Source organism: Oncorhynchus mykiss, chromosome 22, assembly GCF_013265735.2.
Source record: "Oncorhynchus mykiss isolate Arlee chromosome 22, USDA_OmykA_1.1, whole genome shotgun sequence".
NCBI lineage: Eukaryota > Metazoa > Chordata > Actinopteri > Salmoniformes > Salmonidae > Oncorhynchus > Oncorhynchus mykiss.
In genome coordinates this window covers 50,899,781-50,926,932 of record NC_048586.1, presented here as the reverse complement: position 1 = coordinate 50,926,932, position 27,152 = coordinate 50,899,781, and the positions used below count along the sequence as shown (strand labels likewise).

The window sequence follows — 27,152 nt, the reverse complement described above, 5'->3', positions numbered from 1 at the left end:
TTAGGCCCCTCCTGTACTCCCTGTTCACCCACGACTGCGTGGCCAAGCACGACTCCAACACCATCATTAAGCTGCTGACGATACAATGGTGGTAGACCTGATCAACAATGATGAGACCGCCTATAGGGAGGAGGTCAGAGACCTGGCAGTGTGGTACCAGGAAAACAACATCTCCCTCAACGTGAGCAAGACAAAGGAGATGATCGTTCACTACAGGAAAAGGAGGGCCAAGCACACCCCCATTCACATGGACAGGGCTGTAGTGGAACAAGTTGAGAGCTTCAAGTTCTTGGTGTCCACATCACCAACAAACTAGAATGGTCCGAACACACCAAGACAGTCGTGAAGAGGGCACGACAAAACCTATTCCCCCTCAGGAAACTAAAAAGATGTGGCATTGGTCCTCAGATCCTCAAAAGGTTCTACAGCTCCACCATCGAACATCCTGACTGGTTGCATCACCACCTGGTATGGCAACTGCTCAGCATCCGACCATAAGGCACTACAGAGGGTATTGTGTACTGCCCAGTACATCACTGGGGCCAAGTTTCCTGCCATCCAGGACCTCTATACCAGGCGGTGTCAGGGGAATCCCTAAAAATTTGTCAAATACGCCAGCCACCCAAGTCATAGACTGTTCTCTCTGCTACCGCACGGCAAGCGGTACCTGAGCGCCAAGTCTAGGTCCAAAAAGCTCCTTAACAGCTTCTACCCCCAAGCCATGAGACTGCTGAACATTTAATCAAATGGCCACCCAGACTAATTGCAACGACCCCCCCCCCCCCCCCCCCCCCACAAATGACCTGTAACCCCCCACCTCTTTATTGTTTATTTAAATGTTTTTACTTTATTTTATTAAGTAAATATTTTCTTAATTGCATTGTTGGTTAAGAGCTTGTAAGTTCCACGGTCTACACCTGTTTTATTCGGCATATGTGACAAATAACATTTGATTTGACTGCACACTGCCCTTTCCCAGCTGGACTAGATAAATACTTTGGTAAAAATGTTGTTAATGGACTAAAGCACAGCCTTCAACACCATAGTGCCCTCCATGCTCATCACTAAGCTTCCTGACGGGTCTACCCCAGGTGGTGAATGTCTTCACTGACATTCCCTGTGTTGTATGCAACAACACCTCCGCCACACTTGTCCTCAACACAGGGGCCCCACAGGGGTGGGTGCCCAGCCCCCTCCTATACTCCCTGTTCACCCATGACTGTGTGGCCACGCACGTCTCCAACTCAATCATTAAGTTTGCTGATGACACAACAGTGGTAAAGAGTGTGGTGGACTGATCTCAATCAATCAACCAAATGTATTTATAAAGCCCTTCTTACATCAGCTGATGTCACAAAGTGCTGTACAGAAACCCAGCCTAAAACCCCAAACAGCAAGCAATGCAGGTGTAGAAGCACGGTGGCTAGGAAAAACTCAATAGAAAGGCAGGAAACTACAAAGAAACCTAGAGAGGAACCAGGCTATGAGGGGTGGCCAGTCCTCTTCTGGCTGATCTATGTGTTGTAGAGAGGGTGGTGAATTGATCTGTGTACTCTCTGTGTCTCCTCTAGAGTCTTTGTGCACGGTGTTGGGCCAGACGTCCAGCCTGCTGTTCCAGTCCCTGGCTAGTAGCTACAGCAGGCTCTGCCACCTGACAGGACAACACTCCGTCTCCCTTACAGCCTTCCTCCATACTGACCGGGACGTCAAGGGACTGGTCATCCTGAAACACGCTAACACCTTCCTGGACATGTATAAAGAGCAAGTACACAATTACTAGGGAGATGTCTGTTTTAGTGTTGTTTCTTCTGTAGTAGTTACACTGTCAAATGGCCTCTGCCTGAGTGTTCCCTTGTCCTCCACCTGGGTGTTCCCTTCTCCCCCTCCTGAGTGTTCCCTTCTCCCCCTCCTGAGTGTTCCCTTCTCCCCCGCCCGAGTGTTCCCTTCTCCCCCGCCCGAGTGTTCCCTTCTCCCCCGCCCGAGTGTTCCCTTCTCCCCCGCCCGAGTGTTCCCTCCTCCCCCGCCCGAGTGTTCTCACCATCTGTTTTCTCAAGCTCTCGCTCTCTCTCTCTGCAGGTACTGTGGCTCAGTGGGTAATTTCCTGGTTATGGGGGGATTCCAAGCCCTCATGAAGCCCTCTGTGTAAGTCCTTCTATTTTACCTTATCCCAGTTACACTATCTTTTGTGTAAACTCTTACTGTCTATTGTACTGTACATCACTCCAGTTACATTAACCACATTGACTTCCTCATCACTAACCACATTGACTTCCTCATCACTAACCACATTGACTTCCTCATCACTAACTACATTGACTTCCTCATCACTAACCACATTGACTTCCTCATCACTAACTACATTGACTTCCTCATCACTAACCACATTGACTTCCTTCCTCATCACTAACCACATTGACTTCCTCATCACTAACCACATTGACTTCCTCATCACTAACCACATTGACTTCCTCATCACTAACCACATTGACTTCCTCATCACTAACCACATTGACTTCCTCATCACTAACTGTGTATTGTACTGTAACTCACCCCAGTTACACTAACCACATTGACTTCCTCATCACTAACCATATTGACTTCCTCATCACTAACCATATTGACTTCCTCATCACTAACCACATTGACTTCCTCATCACTAACCACATTGACTTCCTCATCACTAACCACATTGACTTCCTCATCACTAACCACATTGACTTCCTCATCACTAACCATATTGACTTCCTCATCACTAACCATATTGACTTCCTCATCACTAACCACATTGACTTCCTCATCACTAACCACATTGACTTCCTCATCACTAACCACATTGACTTCCTCATCACTAACCATATTGACTTCCTCATCACTAACCATATTGACTTCCTCATCACTAACCACATTGACTTCCTCATCACTAACCATATTGACTTCCTCATCACTAACCATATTGACTTCCTCATCACTAACCATATTGACTTCCTCATCACTAACCATATTGACTTCCTCATCACTAACTGTGTATTGATCAGGTAGAAACTCTACTTCTCTTAAAGAATGCATTGCTTTTGCAATGTGCAGCAGTGGTGAGAGAAATTTGTCTTGGTGTTGAGCAAGAGTGTAACGACAAGATAACGTGGTAATGTGACTCTACCTAGACAGTAGAGGACAGCTAGCCAACCAATGTATTTCTCCCAACGATGCCCATCTGGATGCATCCAATACAGGTGTTCCAGTTATGTGGGAAAGAGTCACTGTTTACAAAAATAATATTAACAAATAGTAATATGCAATTTAGCAGATGGTTTTTATCCAAATCCACTTATTGCCATGTGGTCCCTGGAATCAAACCCACTATGCTGCCGGTAGCAAGCACCATGCTCTACCAACTGACCTGTAGAGGACCGTGAGGTTCACGGAGGTTCACGGAGTCCCATACAGGTATGTTAGCCATTGGGCGTATGAAGACCTGGTCCCCCACCTTCAGCTGTAGAGTGACTGCATTAGCTCCGTTGGCAGCTCTATCACCGCTAGACTGGTGATCAGAGGAACGGACTGGTGATCGGAGGAACTGACTGGTGATCGGAGGAACGGACTGGTGATCGGAGGAACGGACTGGTGATCGGAGGAACGGACTGGTGATCGGAGGAACGGACTGGTGAACGGACTGGTGATCAGAGGAACGGATTGGTGATCGGAGGAATTGACTGATGATTGGAGGAACTGACTGGTGATCGGAGGAACCGACTGGTGAACGGAGGAACCGACTGGTGAACGGAGGAACCGACTGGTGAACGGAGGAACCGACTGGTGAACGGAGGAACCGACTGGTGAACGGACTGGTGATTGGAGGAACCGACTGGTGATCGGAGGAACCGACTGGTGAACGGACTGGTGATCGGAGGAATTGACTGGTGATCGGAGGAATTGACTGGTGATCGGAGGAATTGACTGGTGAACGGACTGGTGATCGGAGGAACGGACTGGTGATCGGAGGAACCGACTGGTGAACGGACTGGTGATCGGAGGAACTGACTGGTGATCGGAGGAATTGACTGGTGAACGGACTGGTGATCGGAGGAACTGACTGGTGATCGGAGGAACGGACTGGTGAACGGACTGGTGATCGGAGGAAAGGACTGGTGATCGGAGGAACCGACTGGTGAACGGACTGGTGATCGGAGGAACTGACTGGTGATCGGAGGAACTGACTGGTGATCGGAGGAATTGACTGGTGATCGGAGGAATTGACTGGTGAACGGACTGGTGATCGGAGGAACTGACTGGTGATTGGAGGAACGGACTGGTGATCGGAGGAATTGACTGGTGAACGGAGGAACTGACTGGTGATCGGAGGAACGGACTGGTGAACGGACTGGTGATCGGAGGAACGGACTGGTGATCGGAGGAACCGACTGGTGAACGGACTGGTGATCGGAGGAACTGACTGGTGATCGGAGGAATTGACTGGTGATCGGAGGAATTGACTGGTGAACGGACTGGTGATCGGAGGAACTGACTGGTGATCGGAGGAATTGACTGGTGATCGGAGGAATTGACTGGTGAACGGAGGAACTGACTGGTGATCGGAGGAACGGACTGGTGAACGGACTGGTGATCGGAGGAACGGACTGGTGATCGGAGGAACCGACTGGTGAACGGACTGGTGATCGGAGGAACTGACTGGTGATCGGAGGAATTGACTGGTGATCGGAGGAATTGACTGGTGAACGGACTGGTGATCGGAGGAACTGACTGGTGATCGGAGGAATTGACTGGTGATCGGAGGAACGGACTGGTGAACGGACTGGTGACTGGAGGAACGGACTGGTGACTGGAGGAACGGACTGGTGACCGGAGGAACGGACTGGTGACCGGAGGAACGGACTGGTGACCGGAGGAACGGACTGGTGACCGGAGGAACGGACTGGTGACCGGAGGAACGGACTGGTGATCGGAGGAACGGACTGGTGATCGGAGGAACGGACTGGTGATCGGAGGAACCGACTGGTGATCGGAGGAACCGACTGGTGACCGGAGGAACCGACTGGTGACCGGAGGAACCGACTGGTGACGGGACTGGTGACTGGAGGAACGGACTGGTGACTGGAGGAACGGACTGGTGACTGGAGGAACGGACTGGTGACCGGAGGAACGGACTGGTGACCGGAGGAACGGACTGGTGACCGGAGGAACGGACTGGTGACCGGAGGAACGGACTGGTGATCGGACTGGTGATCGGACTGGTGATCGGAGGAACGGACTGGTGATCGGAGGAACGGACTTGTGATCGGAGGAACGGACTGGTGATCGGAGGAACGGACTGGTGATCGGAGGAACGGACTGGTGATTGGACTGGTGATCGGACTGGTGAACGGAGGAACGGACTGGTGATCGGAGGAACGGACTGGTGATCGGAGGAACGGACTGGTGAACGGAGGAACCGACTGGTGATCGGAGGAACGGACTGGTGAACGGACTGGTGATCGGAGGAACGGACTGGTGATCGGAGGAAGGGACTGGTGAACGGACTGGTGATCGGAGGAACGGACTGGTAAACGGAGGAACCGGCTGGTGATCGGAGGAACCGGCTGGTGATCGGAGGAATCGGCTGGTGATCGGAGGAACCGGCTGGTGAACGGACTCGTGAACAGAGGAACTGGCTGGTGATCGGAGGAACTGGCTGGTGATCGGAGGAACTGGCTGGTGAACGGAGGAACCGGCTGGTGATCGGAGGAACCGGCTGGTGAACGGACTGGTGATCGGAGGAACTGACTGGTGATCGGAGGAACTGACTGGTGAACGGACTGGTGAACGGAGGAACGGACTGGTGAACGGAGGAACGGACTGGTGAACGGACTGGTGATCGGAGGAACGGACTGGTGATCGGAGGAACGGACTGGTGATCGGAGGAACGGACTGGTGAACGGACTGGTGATCGGACTGGTGATCGGACTGGTGATCGGAGGAACCGACTTGTGATCGGAGGAACCGACTTGTGATCGGAGGAACGGACTGGTGAACGGAGGAACGGACTGGTGATCGGAGGAACGGACAGGTGAACGGACTGGTGATCGGAGGAATGGACTGGTGAACGGAGGAACCGACTGGTGATCGGAGGAACCGGCTGGTGAACGGACTGGTGAACGGAGGAACTGACTGGTGATCGGAGGAACTGGCTGGTGAACGGAGGAACCGGCTGGTGATCGGAGGAACCGGCTGGTGAACGGACTGGTGATCGGAGGAACTGACTGGTGATCGGAGGAACGGACTGGTGAACGGACTGGTGATCGGAGGAACGGACTGTTGATTGGAGGAACGGACTGGTGATTGGAGGAACGGACTGGTGATTGGAGGAACGGACTGGTGATCGGAGGAACGGACTGGTGATCGGAGGAACGGACTGGTGACCGGAGGAACGGACTGGTGACCGGAGGAACGGACTGGTGACCGGACTGGTGATCAGAGGAACGGACTGGTGATCGGAGGAACGGACTGGTGACCGGAGGAACCGACTGGTGACCGGAGGAACCGACTGGTGACCGGACTGGTGATCGGACTGGTGATCGGACCGGTGAACGGACTGGTGATCGGACTGGTGATCGGACTGGTGATCAGAGGAACGGACTGGTGATCGGACTGGTGATCGGACTGGTGATCGGACTGGTGATCGGACTGGTGATCGGACTGGTGATCGGAGGAACGGACTGGTGATCGGACTGGTGATCGGACTGGTGATCGGAGGAACGGACTGGTGATCGGAGGAACGGACTGGTGATCGGAGGAACGGACTGCTGATCGGAGGAACGGACTGGTGATCGGAGGAACGGACTGGTGAACGGACTGGTGAACGGAGGAACGGACTGGTGAACGGAGGAACCGACTGGTGATCGGAGGAACCGGCTGGTGATCGGAGGAACCGGCTGGTGAACGGACTGGTGAACGGAGGAACTGACTGGTGATCGGAGGAACTGGCTGGTGATCGGAGGAACTGGCTGGTGAACGGAGGAACCGGCTGGTGATCGGAGGAACCGGCTGGTGAACGGACTGGTGATCGGAGGAACTGACTGGTGATCGGAGGAACTGACTGGTGAACGGAGGAACGGACTGGTGATCGGAGGAACGGACTGGTGATCGGAGGAACGGACTGGTGATCGGAGGAACGGACTGGTGATCGGAGGAACGGACTGGTGATCGGAGGAACGGACTGGTGATCGGAGGAACCGACTGGTGAACGGAGGAACCGGCAGGTGATCGGACTGGTGAACGGAGGAACTGACTGGTGAATGGAGGAACCGGCTGGTGAATGGAGGAACCGGCTGGTGAATGGAGGAACCGGCTGGTGAACGGAGGAACCGGCTGTTGATCGGAGGAACCGGCTGGTGAACGGACTGGTGATCGGAGGAACTGGCTGGTGATCGGAGGAACTGGCTGGTGATCGGAGGAACTGACTGGTGAACGGAGGAACCGGCTGGTGAACGGAGGAACTGGCTGGTGAACGGAGGAACCGGCTGGTGATCGGACTGGTGAACGGAGGAACTGACTGGTGAATGGAGGAACCGACTGGTGAATGGAGGAACCGGCTGGTGAATGGAGGAACCGGCTGGTGAACGGAGGAACCGGCTGGTGATCGGAGGAACCGGCTGGTGAACGGACTGGTGATCGGAGGAACTGGCTGGTGATCGGAGGAACTGGCTGGTGATCGGAGGAACTGACTGGTGAACGGAGGAACCGGCTGGTGATCGGAGGAACCGGCTGGTGAACGGAGGAACCGGCTGGTGAACGGACTGGTGAACGGAGGAACTGACTGGTGAATGGAGGAACCGGCTGGTGAACGGACTGGTGAACGGAGGAACTGACTGGTGAATGGAGGAACCGGCTGGTGATCGGAGGAACCGGCTGGTGAACGGACTGGTGATCGGAGGAACTGACTGGTGATCAGTGGAACTGACTGGTGATCGGAGGAACAGACTGGTGATCAGTGGAACCGGCTGGTGATCGGACTGGTGAACGGAGGAACTGACTGGTGATCAGTGGAACTGACTGGTGATCGGAGGAACTGATCTAGGGTTTGGGCCAATCCCCCCCCAGAAATGTCCAGGAAATTGCAGGTGCCTTGGTGGAAGAGTGGGTTAACATCTCACAGCAAGAACTGGCAAATCTGATGCAGTCCATGAGGAGGAGATGCACGGCAGTACTTAATGCAGCTGGTGGCCACACCAGATACTGACTGTTACTTTTGATTTTGACCCCCTCCCTTTGTTCAGGGACACATTATTCAATTTCTGTTAGTCACATGTCTGTGGAATTTGTTCAGTTTACGTCTCAGTTGTTGAATCTTGTTATGTTCATAGAAATATTTACACATGTCAAGTTTGCTGAATATAAACTCAGTGAGAGGACGTTTATTATAATTTTTTTTGCCGAGTTCATATAGGCTTCATAGTACATTCACAATCCCGATACAACTCCCCTTGATGTCCTCTCCAGGGAGTGTTTTGGTAAGAAGTTTGAGGTTTTGCGTCAGCTGTCAGAGTCCAGTGAAGACAAGGTTCCTCTGTTGGACTTGTTGGTGTTGCTGTTCTACTCTCCTATGCAACACATCCACGAGTACGCCAGGCTGCTGCTCAAACTGGCCACCTGTTTCGATGTGGTACGTACCTTCCATCTATCAGTACTTCTAACAGGTTCTGAAGTCTTTGTGGAATGTTGTCACTATATCTTCGCTTCTCTTCTCTTCTCAATCAATCAATCAATCAATCAATCACATTTAAAGCCTTTCTCCTGGTAATCTCAGAGTACAGTGGAATACCAGAGGCTGCAGGAGGGCTGCTCCAAGTATGAGGCACTGTCTCTCAGCCTGGGGAGGAAGAGGAAGGAGGCAGAGACAACGAACCAATTCTGGAGGACATATTCTGGGAAAACTACTGTGAGTAGAGTGGTCCTGTTACAGATGTTACAGAACCAGAGACATTTTGTTGTGCTAGTTATCCTGTCTGTAGATCTCACTAGTTATCCTGTCTGTAGATCCCACTAGTTATCCTGTCTGTAGATCCCACTAGTTATCCTGTCTGTAGATCTCACTAGTTATCCTGTCTGTAGATCCCACGAGTTATCCTGTCTGTAGATCTCACTAGTTATCCTGTCTGTAGATCCCACGAGTTATCCTGTCTGTAGATCCCACTAGTTATCCTGTCTGTAGATCCCACTAGTTATCCTGTCTGTAGATCTCACTAGTTATCCTGTCTATAGATCCCACTAGTTATCCTGTCTGTAGATCTCACTAGTTATCCTGTCTATAGATCCCACTAGTTATCCTGTCTGTAGATCTCACTAGTTATCCTGTCTGTAGATCTCACTAGTTATCCTGTCTGTAGATCTCACTAGTTATCCTGTCTGTAGATCTCACTAGTTATCCTGTCTGTAGATCCCACGAGTTATCCTGTCTGTAGATCTCACTAGTTATCCTGTCTGTAGATCTCACTAGTTACCCTGTCTATAGATCCCACTAGTTATCCTGTCTGTAGATCTCACTAGTTATCCTGTCTATAGATCTAATACTGGTCTCAGATGTGTTTATACTGTGTTAGGTCCTGCTAGTCTGCAGGATTTCCTTCAGAAGCCCCAGGCTGCTGTGTAGAGAATAAGTTACTCTCTAAATACAGTAGTGCTCTGCTCTGCTCCCAGGATGTCCTCCGTAATCCCCAGCGCAGGCTGGTGTATGAGAGTAGCAACAAGAGCCTGACCCTCCAGAACGCCAGGAGGTTCTCTGTTAACTGGTTCATCCTGTTCAACGACGCTCTGATTCATGCACAGGTAAGAGTCTATAACCATAATCTGTAAACAGTAGGCACACATCAACATCGATAAGGCTAGTGAAGGGCTGGGTAGCACACGTTGATCTCGACTCTGAATCAGGCATTTAAGGCCTTTAGCAGACTAATCTGTTACAATTATCACGTCACACTGTGCGATGTTACCAGATTTAAAATATTGATATCAACCCGGCCAGATTGTACGATTTGCTTCAGTTTCGTCGTCGCATTCTACGATTGGCTTGCGAGGCTACGTCAGTCGACGTAGGCCACATCGACTGTAGAGGTTTGATCTGAGTCGACGTAGGCCACATCTACTGTAGAGGTCTGATCTGAGCCGACGTAGGCCACATCGACTGTAGAGGTCTGATCTGAGTCGACGTAGGCCACATCGACTGTAGAGGTCTGATCTGAGCCGACGTAGGCCACATCTACTGTAGAGGTCTGATCTGAGTCGACGTAGGCCACATCGACTGTAGAGGTCTGATCTGAGTCGACGTAGGCCACATCGACTGTAGAGGTCTGATCTGAGCCGACGTAGGCCACATCTACTGTAGAGGTCTGATCTGAGTCGACGTAGGCCACATCGACTGTAGAGGTTTGATCTGAGCCGACGTAGGCCACATCGACTGTAGAGGTTTGATCTGAGCCGACGTAGGCCACATCGACTGTAGAGGTCTGATCTGAGTCGACGTAGGCCACATCGACTGTAGAGGTTTGATCTGAGCCGACGTAGGCCACATCTACTGTAGAGGTTTGATCTGAGCCGACGTAGGCCACATCGACTGTAGAGGTCTGATCTGAGTCGACGTAGGCCACATCGACTGTAGAGGTTTGATCTGAGTCGACGTAGGCCACATCGACTGTAGAGGTTTGATCTGAGCCGACGTAGGCCACATCGACTGTAGAGGTCTGATCTGAGTCGACGTAGGCCACATCTACTGTAGAGGTCTAATCTGAGCCGACGTAGGCCACATCTACTGTAGAGGTCTGATCTGAGCCGACGTAGGCCACATCGACTGTAGAGGTTTGATCTGAGTCGACGTAGGCCACATCGACTGTAGAGGTTTGATCTGAGTCGACGTAGGCCACATCGACTGTAGAGGTCTGATCTGAGCCGACGTAGGCCACATCGACTGTAGAGGTTTGATCTGAGTCGACGTAGGCCACATCTACTGTAGAGGTCTGATCTGAGCCGACGATCTCAGCAGATCTAGACCCTGTTACACTGAATCAGCGGACCTAGACCCTGTCTCACTGAATCAACAGACCTAGACCCTGTCTCACTTAACCAACAGACCTAGACCCTGTCTCACTGAACCAACAGACCTAGACCCTGTCTCACTGAATCAACAGACCTAGACCCTGTCTCACTGAATCAACAGACCTAGACCCTGTCTCACTGAATCAGCAGACCTAGATCTGTCTCACTGAACCAACAGAACTAGACCCTGTCTCACCTCACTGAATCAACAGACCTAGACCTTGTCTCACTGAACCAGCAGACCTAGACCCTGTCTCACTGAATCAGCAGACCTAGACCCTGTCTCACTGAACCAACAGACCTAGACCCTGTCTCACTGAATCAGCAGACCTAGACCCTGTCTCACTGAATCAGCAGACCTAGACCCTGTCTCACTGAATCAGTAGACCTAGACCCTGTCTCACTGAACCAGCAGACCTAGACCCTGTCTCACTGAACCAACAGACCTAGACCCTGTCTCACTGAATCAGCAGACCTAGACCCTGTCTCACTGAATCAGCAGACATAGACCCTGTCTCACTGAATCAGCAGACCTAGACCCTGTCTCACTGAATCAGCAGACATAGACCCTGTCTCACTGAATCAGCAGATCTAGACCCTGTCTCACTGAATCAGCAGACCTAGACCCTGTCTCACTGAATCAGCAGACCTAGACCCTGTCTCACTGAATCAGCAGACCTAGACCATGTCTCACTGAATCAACAGACCTAGACCCTGTCTCACTGAATCAACAGACCTAGACCCTGTCTCACTGAATCAGCAGACCTAGACCCTGTCTCACTGAATCAACAGACCTAGACCCTGTCTCACTGAATCAGCAGACCTAGACCCTGTCTCACTGAATCAGCAGACCTAGACCCTGTCTCACTGAACCAACAGAACTAGACCCTGTCTCACCTCACTGAATCAACAGACCTAGACCCTGTCTCACTGAACCAGCAGACCTAGACCCTGTCTCACTGAACCAACAGACCTAGACCCTGTCTCACTGAATCAGCAGACCTAGACCCTGTCTCACTGAATCAACAGACCTAGACCCTGTCTCACTGAACCAGCAGACCTAGACCCTGTCTCACTGAACCAACAGACCTAGACCCTGTCTCACTGAATCAGCAGACCTAGACCCTGTCTCACTGAATCAGCAGACCTAGACCCTGTCTCACTGAACCAGCAGACCTAGACCCTGTCTCACTGAATCAGCAGACCTAGACCCTGTCTCACTGAATCAGCAGACATAGACCCTGTCTCACTGAATCAGCAGACCTAGACCCTGTCTCACTGAATCAGCAGACCTAGACCCTGTCTCACTGAATCAGCAGACCTAGACCCTGTCTCACTGAATCAGCAGACCTAGACCATGTCTCACTGAATCAACAGACCTAGACCCTGTCTCACTGAATCAACAGACCTAGACCCTGTCTCACTGAATCAGCAGACCTAGACCCTGTCTCACTGAATCAGCAGACCTAGACCCTGTCTCACTGAACCAACAGAACTAGACCCTGTCTCACCTCACTGAATCAACAGACCTAGACCCTGTCTCACTGAATCAGCAGACCTAGACCCTGTCTCACTGAATCAGCAGACATAGACCCTGTCTCACTGAATCAGCAGACCTAGACCCTGTCTCACTGAATCAGCAGACCTAGACCCTGTCTCACTGAATCAGCAGACCTAGACCCTGTCTCACTGAATCAGCAGACCTAGACCCTGTCTCACTGAATCAGCAGACCTAGACCCTGTCTCACTGAATCAGCAGACCTAGACCATGTCTCACTGAATCAACAGACCTAGACCCTGTCTCACTGAATCAACAGACCTAGACCCTGTCTCACTGAATCAACAGACCTAGACCCTGTCTCACTGAATCAGCAGACCTAGACCCTGTCTCACTGAATCAGCAGACCTAGACCCTGTCTCACTGAACCTGCAGACCTAGACCCTGTCTCACTGAACCAACAGACCTAGACCCTGTCTCACTGAATCAGCAGACCTAGACCCTGTCTCACTGAATCAGCAAACCTAGACCATGTCTCACTGAATCAACAGACCTAGACCCTGTCTCACTGAATCAGCAGACCTAGACCCTGTCTCACTGAATCAGCAGACCTAGACCATGTCTCACTGAATCAACAGACCTAGACCCTGTCTCACTGAATCAACAGACCTAGACCCTGTCTCACTGAATCAGCAGACCTAGACCCTGTCTCACTGAATCAGCAGACCTAGACCATGTCTCACTGAATCAACAGACCTAGACCCTGTCTCACTGAATCAACAGACCTAGACCATGTCTCACTGAATCAGCAGACCTAGACCCTGTCTCACTGAATCAGCAGACCTAGACCCTGTCTCACTGAATCAGCAGACCTAGACCCTGTCTCACTGAACCAGCCAAGACCTAGTTGTACTGAATCAGCAGCCCTAGACCCTGTCTCACTGAATCAGCAGACCTAGACCCTGTCTCACTGAATCAGCAGACCTAGACCATGTCTCACTGAATCAACAGACCTAGACCCTGTCTCACTGAATCAACAGACCTAGACCATGTCTCACTGAATCAGCAGACCTAGACCCTGTCTCACTGAATCAGCAGACCTAGACCCTGTCTCACTGAATCAGCAGACCTAGACCCTGTCTCACTGAACCAGCCAAGACCTAGTTGTACTGAATCAGCAGCCCTAGACCATGTCTCACTGAATCAACAGACCTAGACCCTGTCTCACTGAATCAGCAGACCTAGACCCTGTCTCACTGAATCAGCAGACCTAGACCCTGTCTCACTGAATCAGCAGACCTAGACCCTGTCTCACTGAACTGGGGATTACTGTCTGGGTAAAATCGTGGCATAAGATGGCTATAATCACACAGGCCGCAAAGGCCTTTACTAAACAGCTATTGAAACCCCAATGAAAGAGTTGGTAAGGAACTATTGAAACTCCAATGACATAGTTGGTAAGGAACTATTGAAACCAATGAAAGAGTTGGTAAGGAACTATTGAAACCAATGAAAGAGTTGGTAAGGGACTATTGAAACCAATGAAAGAGTTGGTAAGGGACTATTGAAACCAGTGAAAGAGTTGGTAAGGAACTATTGAAACCAATGAAAGAGTTGGTAAGGGACTATTGAAACCAATGAAAGAGTTGGTAAGGGACTATTGAAACCAATGAAAGAGTTGGTAAGGGACTAATGAAACCAATGAAAGAGTTGGTAAGGGACTAATGAAACCAATGAAAGAGTTGGTAAGGGACTAATGAAACCAATGAAAGAGTTGGTAAGGGACTAATGAAACCAATGAAAGAGTTGGTAAGGGACTAATGAAACCAATGAAAGAGTTGGTAAGGGACTAATGAAACCAATGAAAGAGTTGGTAAGGGACTAATGAAACCAATGAAAGAGTTGGTAAGGAACTATTGAAACCAATGAAAGAGTTGGTAAGGAACTATTGAAACCAATGAAAGAGTTGGTAAGGGACTATTGAAACCAATGAAAGTGTTGGTAAGATTTGATTCTATAAGGCTGATATTGTGTCTTTATTCCATCAGGGTACCATCCCCTCTAAGAGCTTTGTAAGTATACACTGTGTGCTGTTGTCTTGGGATTGAACCTGTCCTCTCCTGGTATTGTATCTCCTGGGTTCTTGTGGCTCTGCTTGAGAAAGCTTGTCATACATACAAGCTACTGAACTGAGACTCCCAGGCCAGGGGCTGTCCTTGGCTGCCTGTATGTCTGTTTTGGGTGTGATTGTGGAACAATGGCCTGGGTTAGGAGATTTGCACCAGGCCTTGTCCTCCTGTTGTATTTACACAGCACAGAGCCTTACCAGCAGTGACTTACAGTACAACTTACCCTGTTGTAACCTGGCTATAACATTGCAACACTGTCCTTTGAGAAGGTCATTTTCAATTAACACTGTTGTCCTTTATTCTGGTTTGTTGACAGTTGATGAACTGCCTATGTTGGAGCTGCTATAGGCTACTGCTCTCTCTGTTGGAGCTGCTATAGGCTACTGCTCTCTCTGTTGGAGCTGCTATAGGCTACTGCTCTCTCTGTTGGAGCTGCTATAGGCTACTGCTCTCTCTGTTGGAGCTGCTATAGGCTACTGCTCTCTCTGTTGGAGCTGCTATAGGCTACTGCTCTCTCTGTTGGAGCTGTGGTGACTGCTATAGACTACTGCTCTCTCTGTTGGAGCTGTGGTGACTGCTATAGACTACTGCTCTCTCTGTTGGAGCTGTGGTGACTGCTATAGACTACTGCTCTCTCTGTTGGAGCTGTGGTGACTGCTATAGACTACTGCTCTCTCTGTTGGAGCTGTGGTGACTGCTATAGACTACTGCTCTCTCTGTTGGAGCTGTGGTGACTGCTATAGACTACTGCTCTCTCTGTTGGAGCTGTGGTGACTGCTATAGACTACTGCTCTCTGTGTGTTTTGTCATTTTCTCTCATTTGACTTTTTGACGGTGTCATTAGAGTTCCCAGAATGTCCTTCTCCTCTTTGTCTCTTGATCACACACACACACACACACACACACACACACACACACACACACACACACACACACTGCAGAAGGGGAAGAGACTCGTCCAGAAAGCTATTGATTCAGCAGATACTGAAAAATGACTCTACATGTACAGTAACATAAACCGAAGAAATACAGAAATGAAACAATCTACAAGTTCTCACAATATAAACAACGACATTTATTTTAAAGTTGCATAACGTGGTTAAAAATAATATCTACAATGTACACTGAGTGTACAAAACATTAGGAACACCTGCTCTTTCCATGACAGTGACTGACTGACCAGGTGAATCCAGGTGAAAGATATGATCCCTTATTGATGTCGTCAATCAGTGTAGATGAAGGGGAGGTTTGTGTCAAAGAACTACAACGCTGCTGGGTTTTTAACGCTCAACAGTTTCCTTTGTGAACGGTCCACCACCCAAAGGACATCCAGCCAACTGGACACAACTGTGGGAAGCATCGGAGTCAACATGGACCAGCATCCCTGTGGAACGCTTTAGACACCTTGTAGAGTCAACATGGACCAGCATCCCTGTGGAACGCTTTAGACACCTTGTAGAGTCAACATGGACCAGCATCCCTGTGGAACGCTTTCAACACCTTGTAGAGTCAACATGGACCAGCATCCCTGTGGAACGTTTTCAACACCTTGTAGAGTCAACATGGACCAGCATCCCTGTGGAGGTCGTTCAACACCTTGTAGAGTCAACATGGACCAGCATCCCTGTGGAACGCTTTCAACACCTTGTAGAGTCAACATGGACCAGCATCCCTGTGGAACGCTTTCAACACCTTGTAGAGTCAACATGGGCCAGCATCCCTGTGGAACGCTTTCCAACACCTTGTAGAGTCAACATGGACCAGCATCCCTGTGGAACGCTGTAGACACCTTGTAGAGTCAACATGGACCAGCATCCCTGTGGAACGCTTTCTACACCTTGTAGAGTCAACATGGACCAGCATCCCTGTGGAACGCTTTGGACACCTTGTAGAGTCAACATGGACCAGCATCCCTGTGGAACGCTGTAGACACCTTGTAGAGTCCATGTCCCCGACGAATTGAGGATGTTCTGAGGGCAAAAGGGGGGAAAAGGGGGTGCAACTCAATATTATGAAGGTGTTCCTAATGTTTTGTGCACTCAGTGTAGTTTTGTGTTACCAGAGGCAAGTCATCCTGTAACACGTGGAATTCTGCTTGTTCTGCTTGACTTATGCTTGTTCTGCTTGACTTCTGCTTGACTTCTGCTTGTTCTGCTTGACTTCTGCTTGACTTCTGCTTGTTCTGCTTCACTTCTGCTTGACTTCTGCTTGTTCTGCTTGACTTCTGCTTGACTTCTGCTTGTTCTGCTTCACTTCTGCTTGACTTCTGCTTGTTCTGCTTGACTTCTGCTTGTTCTGCTTGACTTCTGCTTGAATTCTGCTTGTTCTGCTTGTTCTACTTGTTCTACTTGTTCTGCTTGTTCTGCTTGTTCATCACTGTTCTGTCTCCCTTCAGTTCTCATCTCATCATGTCTACTCCCTGGCTACTCTCTGGGTGGAACCAATCACTGACATCACTGTTCTGTCTCCCTTCAGTTCTCATCTCATCATGTCTACTCCCTGGCCACTCTCTGGGTGGAACCCATCACTGACATCACTGTTCTGTCTCCCTTCAGTTCTCATCTCATCATGTCTACTCCCTGGCTACTCTCTGGGTGGAACCAATCACTGACATCACTGTTCTGTCTCCCTTCAGTTCTCATCTCATCATGTCTACTCCCTGGCCACTCTCTGGGTGGAACCCATCACTGACATCACTGTTCTGTCTCCCTTCAGTTCTCATCTCATCATGTCTACTCCCTGGCTACTCTCTGGGTGGAACCAATCACTGACATCACTGTTCTGTCTCCCTTCAGTTCTCATCTCATCATGTCTACTCCCTGGCCACTCTCTGGGTGGAACCAATCACTGACATCACTGTTCTGTCTCCCTTCAGTTCTCATCTCATCATGTCTACTCCCTGGCTACTCTCTGGGTGGAACCAATCACTGACATCACTGTTCTGTCTCCCTTCAGTTCTCATCTCATCATGTCTACTCCCTGGCCACTCTCTGGGTGGAACCCATCACTGCCAGCAGAAACCTGTAAGTTTAGTCTACCTGCTATCCTTCTGTCAACCAATAACTGACTAGCCTGTTCTAGCAAGGGAGAGTATGGGGTTGAGGTCTGGTAACACCAGACTAATCAATAACTAATGTAAACTCAGCTAAAAAATAAACGTCCTTTCACTGTCAACTGAGTTTATATTCAGCAGACTTAACATGTGTAAATATTTGTATGAACATAACAAGATTCAACAACTGAGACATAAACTGAACAACTTACACAAACATGTGACTAACAGAAATTGAATGTGTCCCTGAACAAAAGGGGGGGGGGGTCAAAATCTAAACTAACAGTCAGTATCTGGTGTGGCCACCAGCTGCATTAAGTACTGCAGTGCATCTCCTCCTCATGGACTGCACCAGATTTGCCGGTTCTTGCTGTGAGATGTTACCCCACTGTTCCACCAAGGCACCTGCAAGTTCCCGGACATTTCTGGGGGGAATGGCCCTAGCCCTCACCCTCCGATCCAACAGGTCCCAAACGTGCTCAATGGGATTGAGATCCGGGCTCGTCACTGGCCATGGCAGAACACTGACATTCCTGACATGCAAGAAATCACGCACAGAACGAGCAGTATGGCTGGTGGCATTGTCATGCTGGAGGGTCATGTCAGGATGAGCCTGCAGGAAGGGTACCACATGAGGGAGGAGGATGTCTTCCCTGTAACGCACAGCGTTGAGATTGCCTGCAATGACAACAGGCTCAGTCCGATGATGCTGTGACACACTCCCCCAGACCATGACGGACCCTCCACCTCCAAATCGATCCCGCTCCAGAGTACAGGCCTCGGTGAAATGCTCATTCCTTTGACGATAAACGCGAATCCGACCAACACCCCTAGAAAGCTTGTTTTTAAATCTCCTACTGTTCTATTTAATGTTGTCTTCTTCTGCCCCCAGGTATGGAATTAAGGTGACAACTCCAGAGGAGAGCTTCACTCTGATAGCATCCTCAGCTCAGGAGAAGGTACAGCTCTCAGTCTAGTGTCTGGTTGACACACCTCATAATCCCAACTCTGATAGCATCCTCTCCTCAGGAGAAGGTACAGCTCTGTCTGGTTGACACACCTCATAATCCCAACTCTGATAGCATCCTCAGCTCAGGAGAAGGTACAGCTCTCAGTCTAGTGTCTGGTTGACACACCTCATAATCCCAACTCTGATAGCATCCTCTCCTCAGGAGAAGGTACAGCTCTCAGTGTAGTGTCTGGTTGACACACCTCATAATCCCAACTCTGATTGCATCCTTTCCTCAGGAGAAGGTACAACTCTCAGTGTAGTGTCTGGTTGACACACCTCATAATCCCAATTCTGATAGCATCCTCAACTCAGGAGAAGGTACAGCTCTCAGTCTAGTGTCTGGTTGACACACCTCATAATCCCAACTCTGATAGCATCCTCTCCTCAGGAGAAGGTACAGCTCTCAGTCTAGTGTCTGGTTGACACACCTCATAATCCCAACTCTGATAGCATCCTTTCCTCAGGAGAAGGTACAACTCTCAGTGTAGTGTCTGGTTGACACACCTCATAATCCCAACTCTGATAGCATCCTCTCCTCAGGAGAAGGTACAGCTCTCAGTCTGGTTGACACACCTCATAATCCCAACTCTCCCAGGATATCCACATCAGACTAACCACAGCTGTCTTTGACTCTTAAGGTTGACGTGTTATCCCACTGTTTCCCTCTGTCCCTCTAGGCTAAGTGGCTGAGGGCTATTAACCAGGCCGTGGAGGCGGTGTTGACCGGAGAGGGGAGCGGTCCTGGGGTCCCCGCTGTCTCTCGTACCGCCTCCTACATCTTCTACAAAGACCTACGTCTGAAGGATGCCTCCTACTCAGGCCGCTGGCTGTCTGGCAAACCCCACGGCAAGTGAGTCTAAAGGAGGGACGGGTTTGCAGAGAACTTTACAGAGAACTTTACAGAGAACTTTACGTATAACTTCACAGAGAACTTTACAGAGAACTTTACAGAGAACTTTACGTATAACTTTACATATAACTTTACATATAACTTTACAACGACCTTTACAGGAAACTTTACATATAACTTTACAGGAAACTTTACGTTGAACTTTACAGAGAACTTTACAGAGAACTTTACAGAGAACTTTACAGAGAACTTTACAGATAACTTTACAGAACACTTTACAGAAAACAGGGAACTGAAGGTGTTCTAAGACCAGTCGTTTGTATTAGCTAGATTATTTACACTTTCTAGTAGGTCTATCCTTAACATACAATTCTGCACTATTGTATAATAAGGCCAAAGTACACTTTTTTTGTTTTGTTTGTGTTGACAGATTGTCTTCTTCTTTTTCGAACAGAGGGATCATGAAATGGCCAGATGGCAGAAAGTTCACGGGGACCTTTAAACAAGGACTGGAGGACGGGTCAGTGTTAGCCCGATTAATGCAGAGTTCAGAGTTCACAGTGGTTAAACCAGGCAGTGTGAGAGGCATGGTCAACATGCAGATGTTGTAACCACTGTGTTTTTGTCTCTTGTGCCTGTAGCTATGGAGACTGTATAATGCCAAACAAGATCCTCAACAATAGTGATCGTTACCAGGGCCACTGGAAAGATGGGAAGATGCATGGCTTTGGGACATACAGGTGAGTTACTGTGTTCACCTGTATATACTACAGTAAGGGGGTTACTGTGTTCACCTGTATATACTACAGTAAGGGATTACTGTGTTCACCTGTATATACTACAGTAAGGGAGTTACTGTGTTCACCTGTATATACTACAGTAAGGGAGTTACTGTGTTCACCTGTATATACTACAGTAAGGGATTACTGTGTTCACCTGTATATACTACAGTAAGGGAGTTACTGTGTTCACCTGTATATACTACAGTAAGGGAGTTACTGTGTTCACCTGAATATACTACAGTAAGGGAGTTACTGTGTTCACCTGTATATACTACAGTAAGGGAGTTACTGTGTTCACCTGTATATACTACAGTAAGGGATTACTGTGTTCACCTGTATATACTACAGTAAGGGAGTTACTGTGTTCACCTGTATATACTACAGTAAGGGAGTTACTGTGTTCACCTGTATATACTACAGTAAGGGAGTTACTGTGTTCATCTGTATATACTACAGTAAGGGAGTTACTGTGTTCACCTGTATATACTACAGTAAGGGAGTTACTGTGTTCACCTGTATATACTACAGTAAGGGAGTTACTGTGTTCACCTGTATATACTACAGTAAGGGAGTTACTGTGTTCACCTGTATATACTACAGTAAGGGAGTTACTGTGTTCACCTGTATATACTACAGTAAGGGAGTTACTGTGTTCACCTGTATATACTACAGTAAGGGAGTTACTGTGTTCACCTGTATATACTACAGTAAGGGAGTTACTGTGTTCAGGTCAGGTGGATGATTGTAGTTCTCTCCAGGTATGTTACAGGTGAATGATTGTAGTTCTCTCCAGGTATGTTACAGGTGAATGATTGTAGTTCTCTCCAGGTATGATTATAGTTCTCTCCAGGTATGCTACAGGTCAGGAGTATGATTGTAGTTCTCTCCAGGTATGCTACAGGTGAATGATTGTAGTTCTCTCAAGGTATGATTGTAGTTCTCTCGAGGTATGATTGTAGCTCTCTCCAGGTATGATTGTAGTACTCTCCAGGTATGATTGTAGTTCTCTCCAGGTATGATTGTAGTTCTCTCCAGGTATGTTACAGGTCAGGTGTATGATTGATTGTAGTTCTCTCCAGGTATGCTACAGGTGAATGATTGTAGTTCTTTCCAGGTATGCTACAGGTCAGGTGTATGATTGTAGTTCTCTCCAGGCATGCTACAGGTGAATGATTGTAATTCTTTCCAGGTATGCTACAGGTCAGGTGTATGATTGTAGTTCTCTCCAGGTATGCTACAGGTGTATGATTGTAGTTCTCTCCAGGTATGCTACAGGTCAGGTGTATGATTATAGTTCTTTCCAGGTATGCTACAGGTCAGGTGTATGATTGTAGTTCTCTCCAGGTATGCTACAGGTGAATGATTGTAGTTCTTTCCAGGTATGCTACAGGTCAGGTGTATGATTGTAGTTCTCTCCAGGTATGCTACAGGTGTATGATTGTAGTTCTCTCCAGGTATGCTACAGGTCAGGTGTATGATTGTAGTTCTCTCCAGGTATGCTACAGGTGTATGATTGTAGTTCTCTCCAGGTATGATTGTAGTTCTCTCCAGGTATGCTACAGGTCAGGTGTATGATTGTAGTTCGCTCCAGGTATGTTACAGGTCAGGAGTATGATTGTAGTTCTCTCCAGGTATGCTACAGGTCAGGTGTATGATTGTAGTTCTCTCCAGGTATGATTGTAGTTCTCTCCAGGTATGTTACAGGTCAGGTGAATGATTGTAGTTCTCTCCAGGTATGCTACAGGTCAGGTGTATGATTGTAGTTCTCTCCAGGTATGATTGTAGTTCTCTCCAGGTATGTTACAGGTGAATGATTGTAGTTCTCTCCAGGTATGATTGTAGTTCTCTCCAGGTATGCTACAGGTCAGGTGTATGATTGTAGTTCTCTCCAGGTATGATTGTAGTTCTCTCCAGGTATGTTACAGGTGAATGATTGTAGTTCTCTCCAGGTATGATTGTAGTTCTCTCCAGGTATGCTACAGGTCAGGTGTATGATTGTAGTTCTCTCCAGGTATGATTGTAGTTCTCTCCAGGTATGTTACAGGTGAATGAATGATTGTAGTTCTCTCCAGGTATGATTGTAGTTCTCTCCAGGTATGCTACAGGTCAGGAGTATGATTGTAGTTCTCTCCAGGTATGCTACAGGTCAGGTGTATGATTGTAGTTCTCTCCAGGTATGCTACAGGTCAGGTGTATGATTGTAGTTCTCTCCAAGTATGATTGTAGTTCTCTCCAGGTATGTTACAGGTCAGGTGAATGATTGTAGTTCTCTCCAGGTATGCTACAGGTCAGGTGTATGATTGTAGTTCTCTCCAGGTATGCTACAGGTCAGGTGTATGAGGGATCCTTCCATGAGAACATCCGTCAGGGCCATGGGATGCTGAGCTCTGGGAAGCTGCTTGGCTCTTCTTCCAGTGTGTTCGTTGGCCAGTGGCTTCAAGACAAGAAGATGGGATATGGAGTGTTTGATGACATCACTAGGTATAGTACAGCCCTTGATTGACTTGATTTGTCATCGAAAACGTACATCTGTGGTTTCTTAGCCTGGTCTCAGATCTGTTGATGAAAACGTTAATCTGTGGTTTCTTAGCCTGGTCTCAGATCTGTTGATACAAACGTACAGCTGTAGTTGAAAAGTTCTCAGTTCTGTGGTTGAATAGCCTGGTCTCAGATCTGTGGTTGAATAGCCTGGTCTCAGATCTGTGGTTGAATAGCCTGGTCTCAGATCTGTGGTTGAATAGACTGGTCTGTGGTTGATGAAAACGTTCATCTGTGGTTGAATAGCCTGGTCTCAGATCTGTGGTTGAATAGCTTGGTCTCAGATCTGTGGTTGAATAGCCTGGTCTCAGATCTGTGGTTGAATAGCCTGGTCTCAGATCTGTGGTTGAATAGCCTGGTCTCAGATCTGTGGTTGAATAGTCTGGTCTGTGGTTGATGAAAACATTAATCTGTGGTTGAATAGCCTGGTCTCAGATCTGTTGATAAAAACGTACAGCTGTAGTTGAAAAGTTCTCAGTTCTGTGGTTGAATAGACTGGTCTCAGATCTGTGGTTGAATAGCCTGTTCTCAGATCTGTGGATGAATAGCCTGGTCTGTGGTTGAATAGCCTGGTCTCAGGTCTGTGGTTGAATAGCCTGGTCTGTGGTTGATGAAAACGTTAATCTGTGGTTGAATAGCCTGGTCTCAGATCTGTTGATACAAACTTACAGCTGTAGTTGAAAAGTTCTCAGTTCTGTGGTTGAATAGACTGGTCTCAGATCTGTGGTTGAATAGCCTGTTCTCAGATCTGTGGTTGAATAGCCTGTTCTCAGATCTGTGGTTGAATAGCCTGTTCTCAGATCTGTGGTTGAATAGCTTGGTCTCAGGGCTGTGGTTGAATAGCCTGGTCTCAGGTCTGTGGTTGAATAGCCTGGTCTCAGATCTGTGGTTGAATAGCCTGGTCTCAGATCTGTGGTTGAATAGCCTGTTCTCAGATCTGTGGTTGAATAGCTTGGTCTCAGGGCTGTGGTTGAATAGCCTGGTCTCAGGTCTGTGGTTGAATAGCCTGGTCTCAGATCTGTGGTTGAATAGCCTGGTCTCAGATCTGTGGTTGCTGCTCTGCTTTGCTCCAGTCTATGTGTCTGTCTTGTTTCAGAGGAGAGAAGTACATGGGCCTGTGGACTGATGACCAGCGACAGGGCAGTGGTGTGGTAGTCACTCAGTTTGGCCTTTACTATGAAGGGACCTTCAGCAACAACAAGATGGTGGTGAGTCATTAAATCTTTTAGGCTGTAGATCAGCTTTAATATTGCAAATAGATTGTGATTTCTATCAATGTAATTATCTGCATTATTTCCCGATCCCTCATATATATTTTGGTCGGGTAAATATATATAAATATACTGTATATATTTGTAAATATATGTTCCTTTATTATTGTCCCCTAACCCTACCATCCCTCTTCTAATTGGAGTAAACTAATAAACAACAACACTTGGGCTTCTACTTCCTGTTTATACATACTATATACATTTTACTGTCACAACCTAGTTTACCAGAGTTATATGTTCGTTTTTAATCCCATTCTTCAGCTACCCTCAACCCTTCCTATCTAACTTGATCTCAATGTTGAATGTAATATTTTCTCTGTTAGGGTACTGGTCTGCTAGTATCTGATGATGACACAGCCTTTGAGGGAGAGTTCTCAGAAGACTGGACCCCTAATGGCAAGGTAAGGTATAGATAGAGAGGGATGCGGGGCAGCAGGGAAGCCTAGTGGTTAGAGTGTTGGGCCAGTAACCGAAAGGTTGGTGGCTCGAATCCCTGAGCTGACAAGGTAAAACATCTGTCATTCTGCCCCCTGAACAAGGCAGTTAACCCACTGTTCCTAGACCAGTTAACCCACTGTTCCTAGACCAGTTAACCCACTGTTCCTAGACCAGTTAACCCACTGTTCCTAGGCCAGTTAACCCACTGTTCCTAGGCCAGTTAACCCACTGTTTCTAGGCCAGTTAACCCACTTTTTCTAGGCCAGTTAACCCACTGTTCCTAGGCCAGTTAACCCACTGTTCCTAGGCCAGTTAACCCACTGTTCCTAGGCCAGTTAACCCACTGTTCCTAGACCAGTTAACGCACTGTTCCTAGACCAGTTAACCCACTGTTCCTAGACCAGTTAACCCACTGTTCCTAGACCAGTTAACCCACTGTTCCTAGACCAGTTAACCCACTGTTCCTAGACCAGTTAACCCACGGTTCCTAGACCAGTTAACCCACTGTTCCTAGACCAGTTAACCCCACTGTTCCTAGACCAGTTAACCCCACTGTTCCTAGACCAGTTAACCCCACTGTTCCTAGACCAGTTAACCCACTGTTCCTAGACCAGTTAACCCACTGTTCCTAGGCCAGTTAACCCACTGTTCCTAGACCAGTTAACCCACTGTTCCTAGACCAGTTAACCCACTGTTCCTAGACCAGTTAACCCACGGTTCCTAGACCAGTTAACCCACTGTTCCTAGACCAGTTAACCCCACTGTTCCTAGACCAGTTAACCCCACTGTTCCTAGACCAGTTAACCCACTGTTCCTAGACCAGTTAACCCACTGTTCCTAGGCCAGTTAACCCACTGTTCCTAGACCAGTTAACCCACTGTTCCTAGACCAGTTAACCCACTGTTCCTAGACCAGTTAACCCACGGTTCCTAGACCAGTTAACCCACTGTTCCTAGACCAGTTAACCCCACTGTTCCTAGACCAGTTAACCCCACTGTTCCTAGACCAGTTAACCCACTGTTCCTAGACCAGTTAACCCACTGTTCCTAGGCCAGTTAACCCACTGTTCCTAGACCAGTTAACCCACTGTTCCTAGACCAGTTAACCCACTGTTCCTAGGCCAGTTAACCCACTGTTCCTAGACCAGTTAACCCCACTGTTCCTAGACCAGTTAACCCACTGTTCCTAGGCCAGTTAACCCACTGTTCCTAGACCAGTTAACCCACTGTTCCTAGACCAGTTAACCCACTGTTCCTAGACCAGTTAACCCCACTGTTCCTAGACCAGTTAACCCACTGTTCCTAGACCAGTTAACCCACTGTTCCTAGACCAGTTAACCCCACTGTTCCTAGGCCAGTTAACCCACTGTTCCTAGACCAGTTAACCCACTGTTCCTAGACCAGTTAACCCACTGTTCCTAGACCAGTTAACCCACTGTTCCTAGACCAGTTAACCCACCGTTCCTAGACCAGTTAACCCCACTGTTCCTAGACCAGTTAACCCACTGTTCCTAGACCAGTTAACCCCACTGTTCCTAGACCAGTTAACCCCACTGTTCCTAGACCAGTTAACCCACTGTTCCTAGACCAGTTAACCCCACTGTTCCTAGGCCAGTTAACCCACTGTTCCTAGGCCAGTTAACCCACTGTTCCTAGACCAGTTAACCCACTGTTCCTAGACCAGTTAACCCACTGTTCCTAGACCAGTTAACCCACTGTTCCTAGACCAGTTAACCCACTGTTCCTAGACCAGTTAACCCCACCGTTCCTAGACCAGTTAACCCACTGTTCCTAGACCAGTTAACCCACTGTTCCTAGACCAGTTAACCCACTGTTCCTAGACCAGTTAACCCACTGTTCCTAGACCAGTTAACCCACTGTTCCTAGACCAGTTAACCCACTGTTCCTAGACCAGTTAACCCACTGTTCCTAGGCCAGTTAACCCACTGTTCCTAGACCAGTTAACCCCACTGTTCCTAGGCCAGTTAACCCCACTGTTCCTAGACCAGTTAACCCACTGTTCCTAGACCAGTTAACCCACTGTTCCTAGACCAGTTAACCCACTGTTCCTAGACCAGTTAACCCACTGTTCCTAGACCAGTTAACCCACTGTTCCTAGACCAGTTAACCCCACTGTTCCTAGACCAGTTAACCCCACTGTTCCTAGACCAGTTACCCCACTGTTCCTAGACCAGTTAACCCCACTGTTCCTAGACCAGTTAACCCACCGTTCCTAGACCAGTTAACCCACTGTTCCTAGACCAGTTACCCCACTGTTCCTAGACCAGTTAACCCACTGTTCCTAGACCAGTTAACCCACTGTTCCTAGACCAGTTAACCCACTGTTCCTAGACCAGTTAACCCACTGTTCCTAGACCAGTTAACCCACTGTTCCTAGACCAGTTAACCCACTGTTCCTAGACCAGTTAACCCACTGTTCCTAGACCAGTTAACCCACTGTTCCTAGACCAGTTAACCCCACTGTTCCTAGACCAGTTAAC

General features: G+C 48.5%; 1 protein-coding gene across 1 annotated transcript in view; it reads left to right on the top strand.

Annotated features, from left to right (window-relative positions):
• Nucleotides 1-27,152, top strand: part of als2a (alsin Rho guanine nucleotide exchange factor ALS2 a) — an 88,281-nt gene that overhangs the window by 33,803 nt on the left and 27,326 nt on the right. The window contains exons 12-24 of the mRNA XM_036959503.1: nt 1,572-1,761; nt 2,077-2,142; nt 8,494-8,656; nt 8,801-8,932; nt 9,691-9,819; nt 17,665-17,732; nt 18,654-18,720; nt 19,451-19,623; nt 20,078-20,143; nt 20,265-20,363; nt 22,722-22,886; nt 24,040-24,151; nt 24,538-24,615. Of these exons, the coding sequence (XP_036815398.1) occupies nt 1,572-1,761; nt 2,077-2,142; nt 8,494-8,656; nt 8,801-8,932; nt 9,691-9,819; nt 17,665-17,732; nt 18,654-18,720; nt 19,451-19,623; nt 20,078-20,143; nt 20,265-20,363; nt 22,722-22,886; nt 24,040-24,151; nt 24,538-24,615 (1,508 nt within the window). The remainder of the gene's footprint in view (nt 1-1,571; nt 1,762-2,076; nt 2,143-8,493; nt 8,657-8,800; nt 8,933-9,690; nt 9,820-17,664; nt 17,733-18,653; nt 18,721-19,450; nt 19,624-20,077; nt 20,144-20,264; nt 20,364-22,721; nt 22,887-24,039; nt 24,152-24,537; nt 24,616-27,152) is intronic.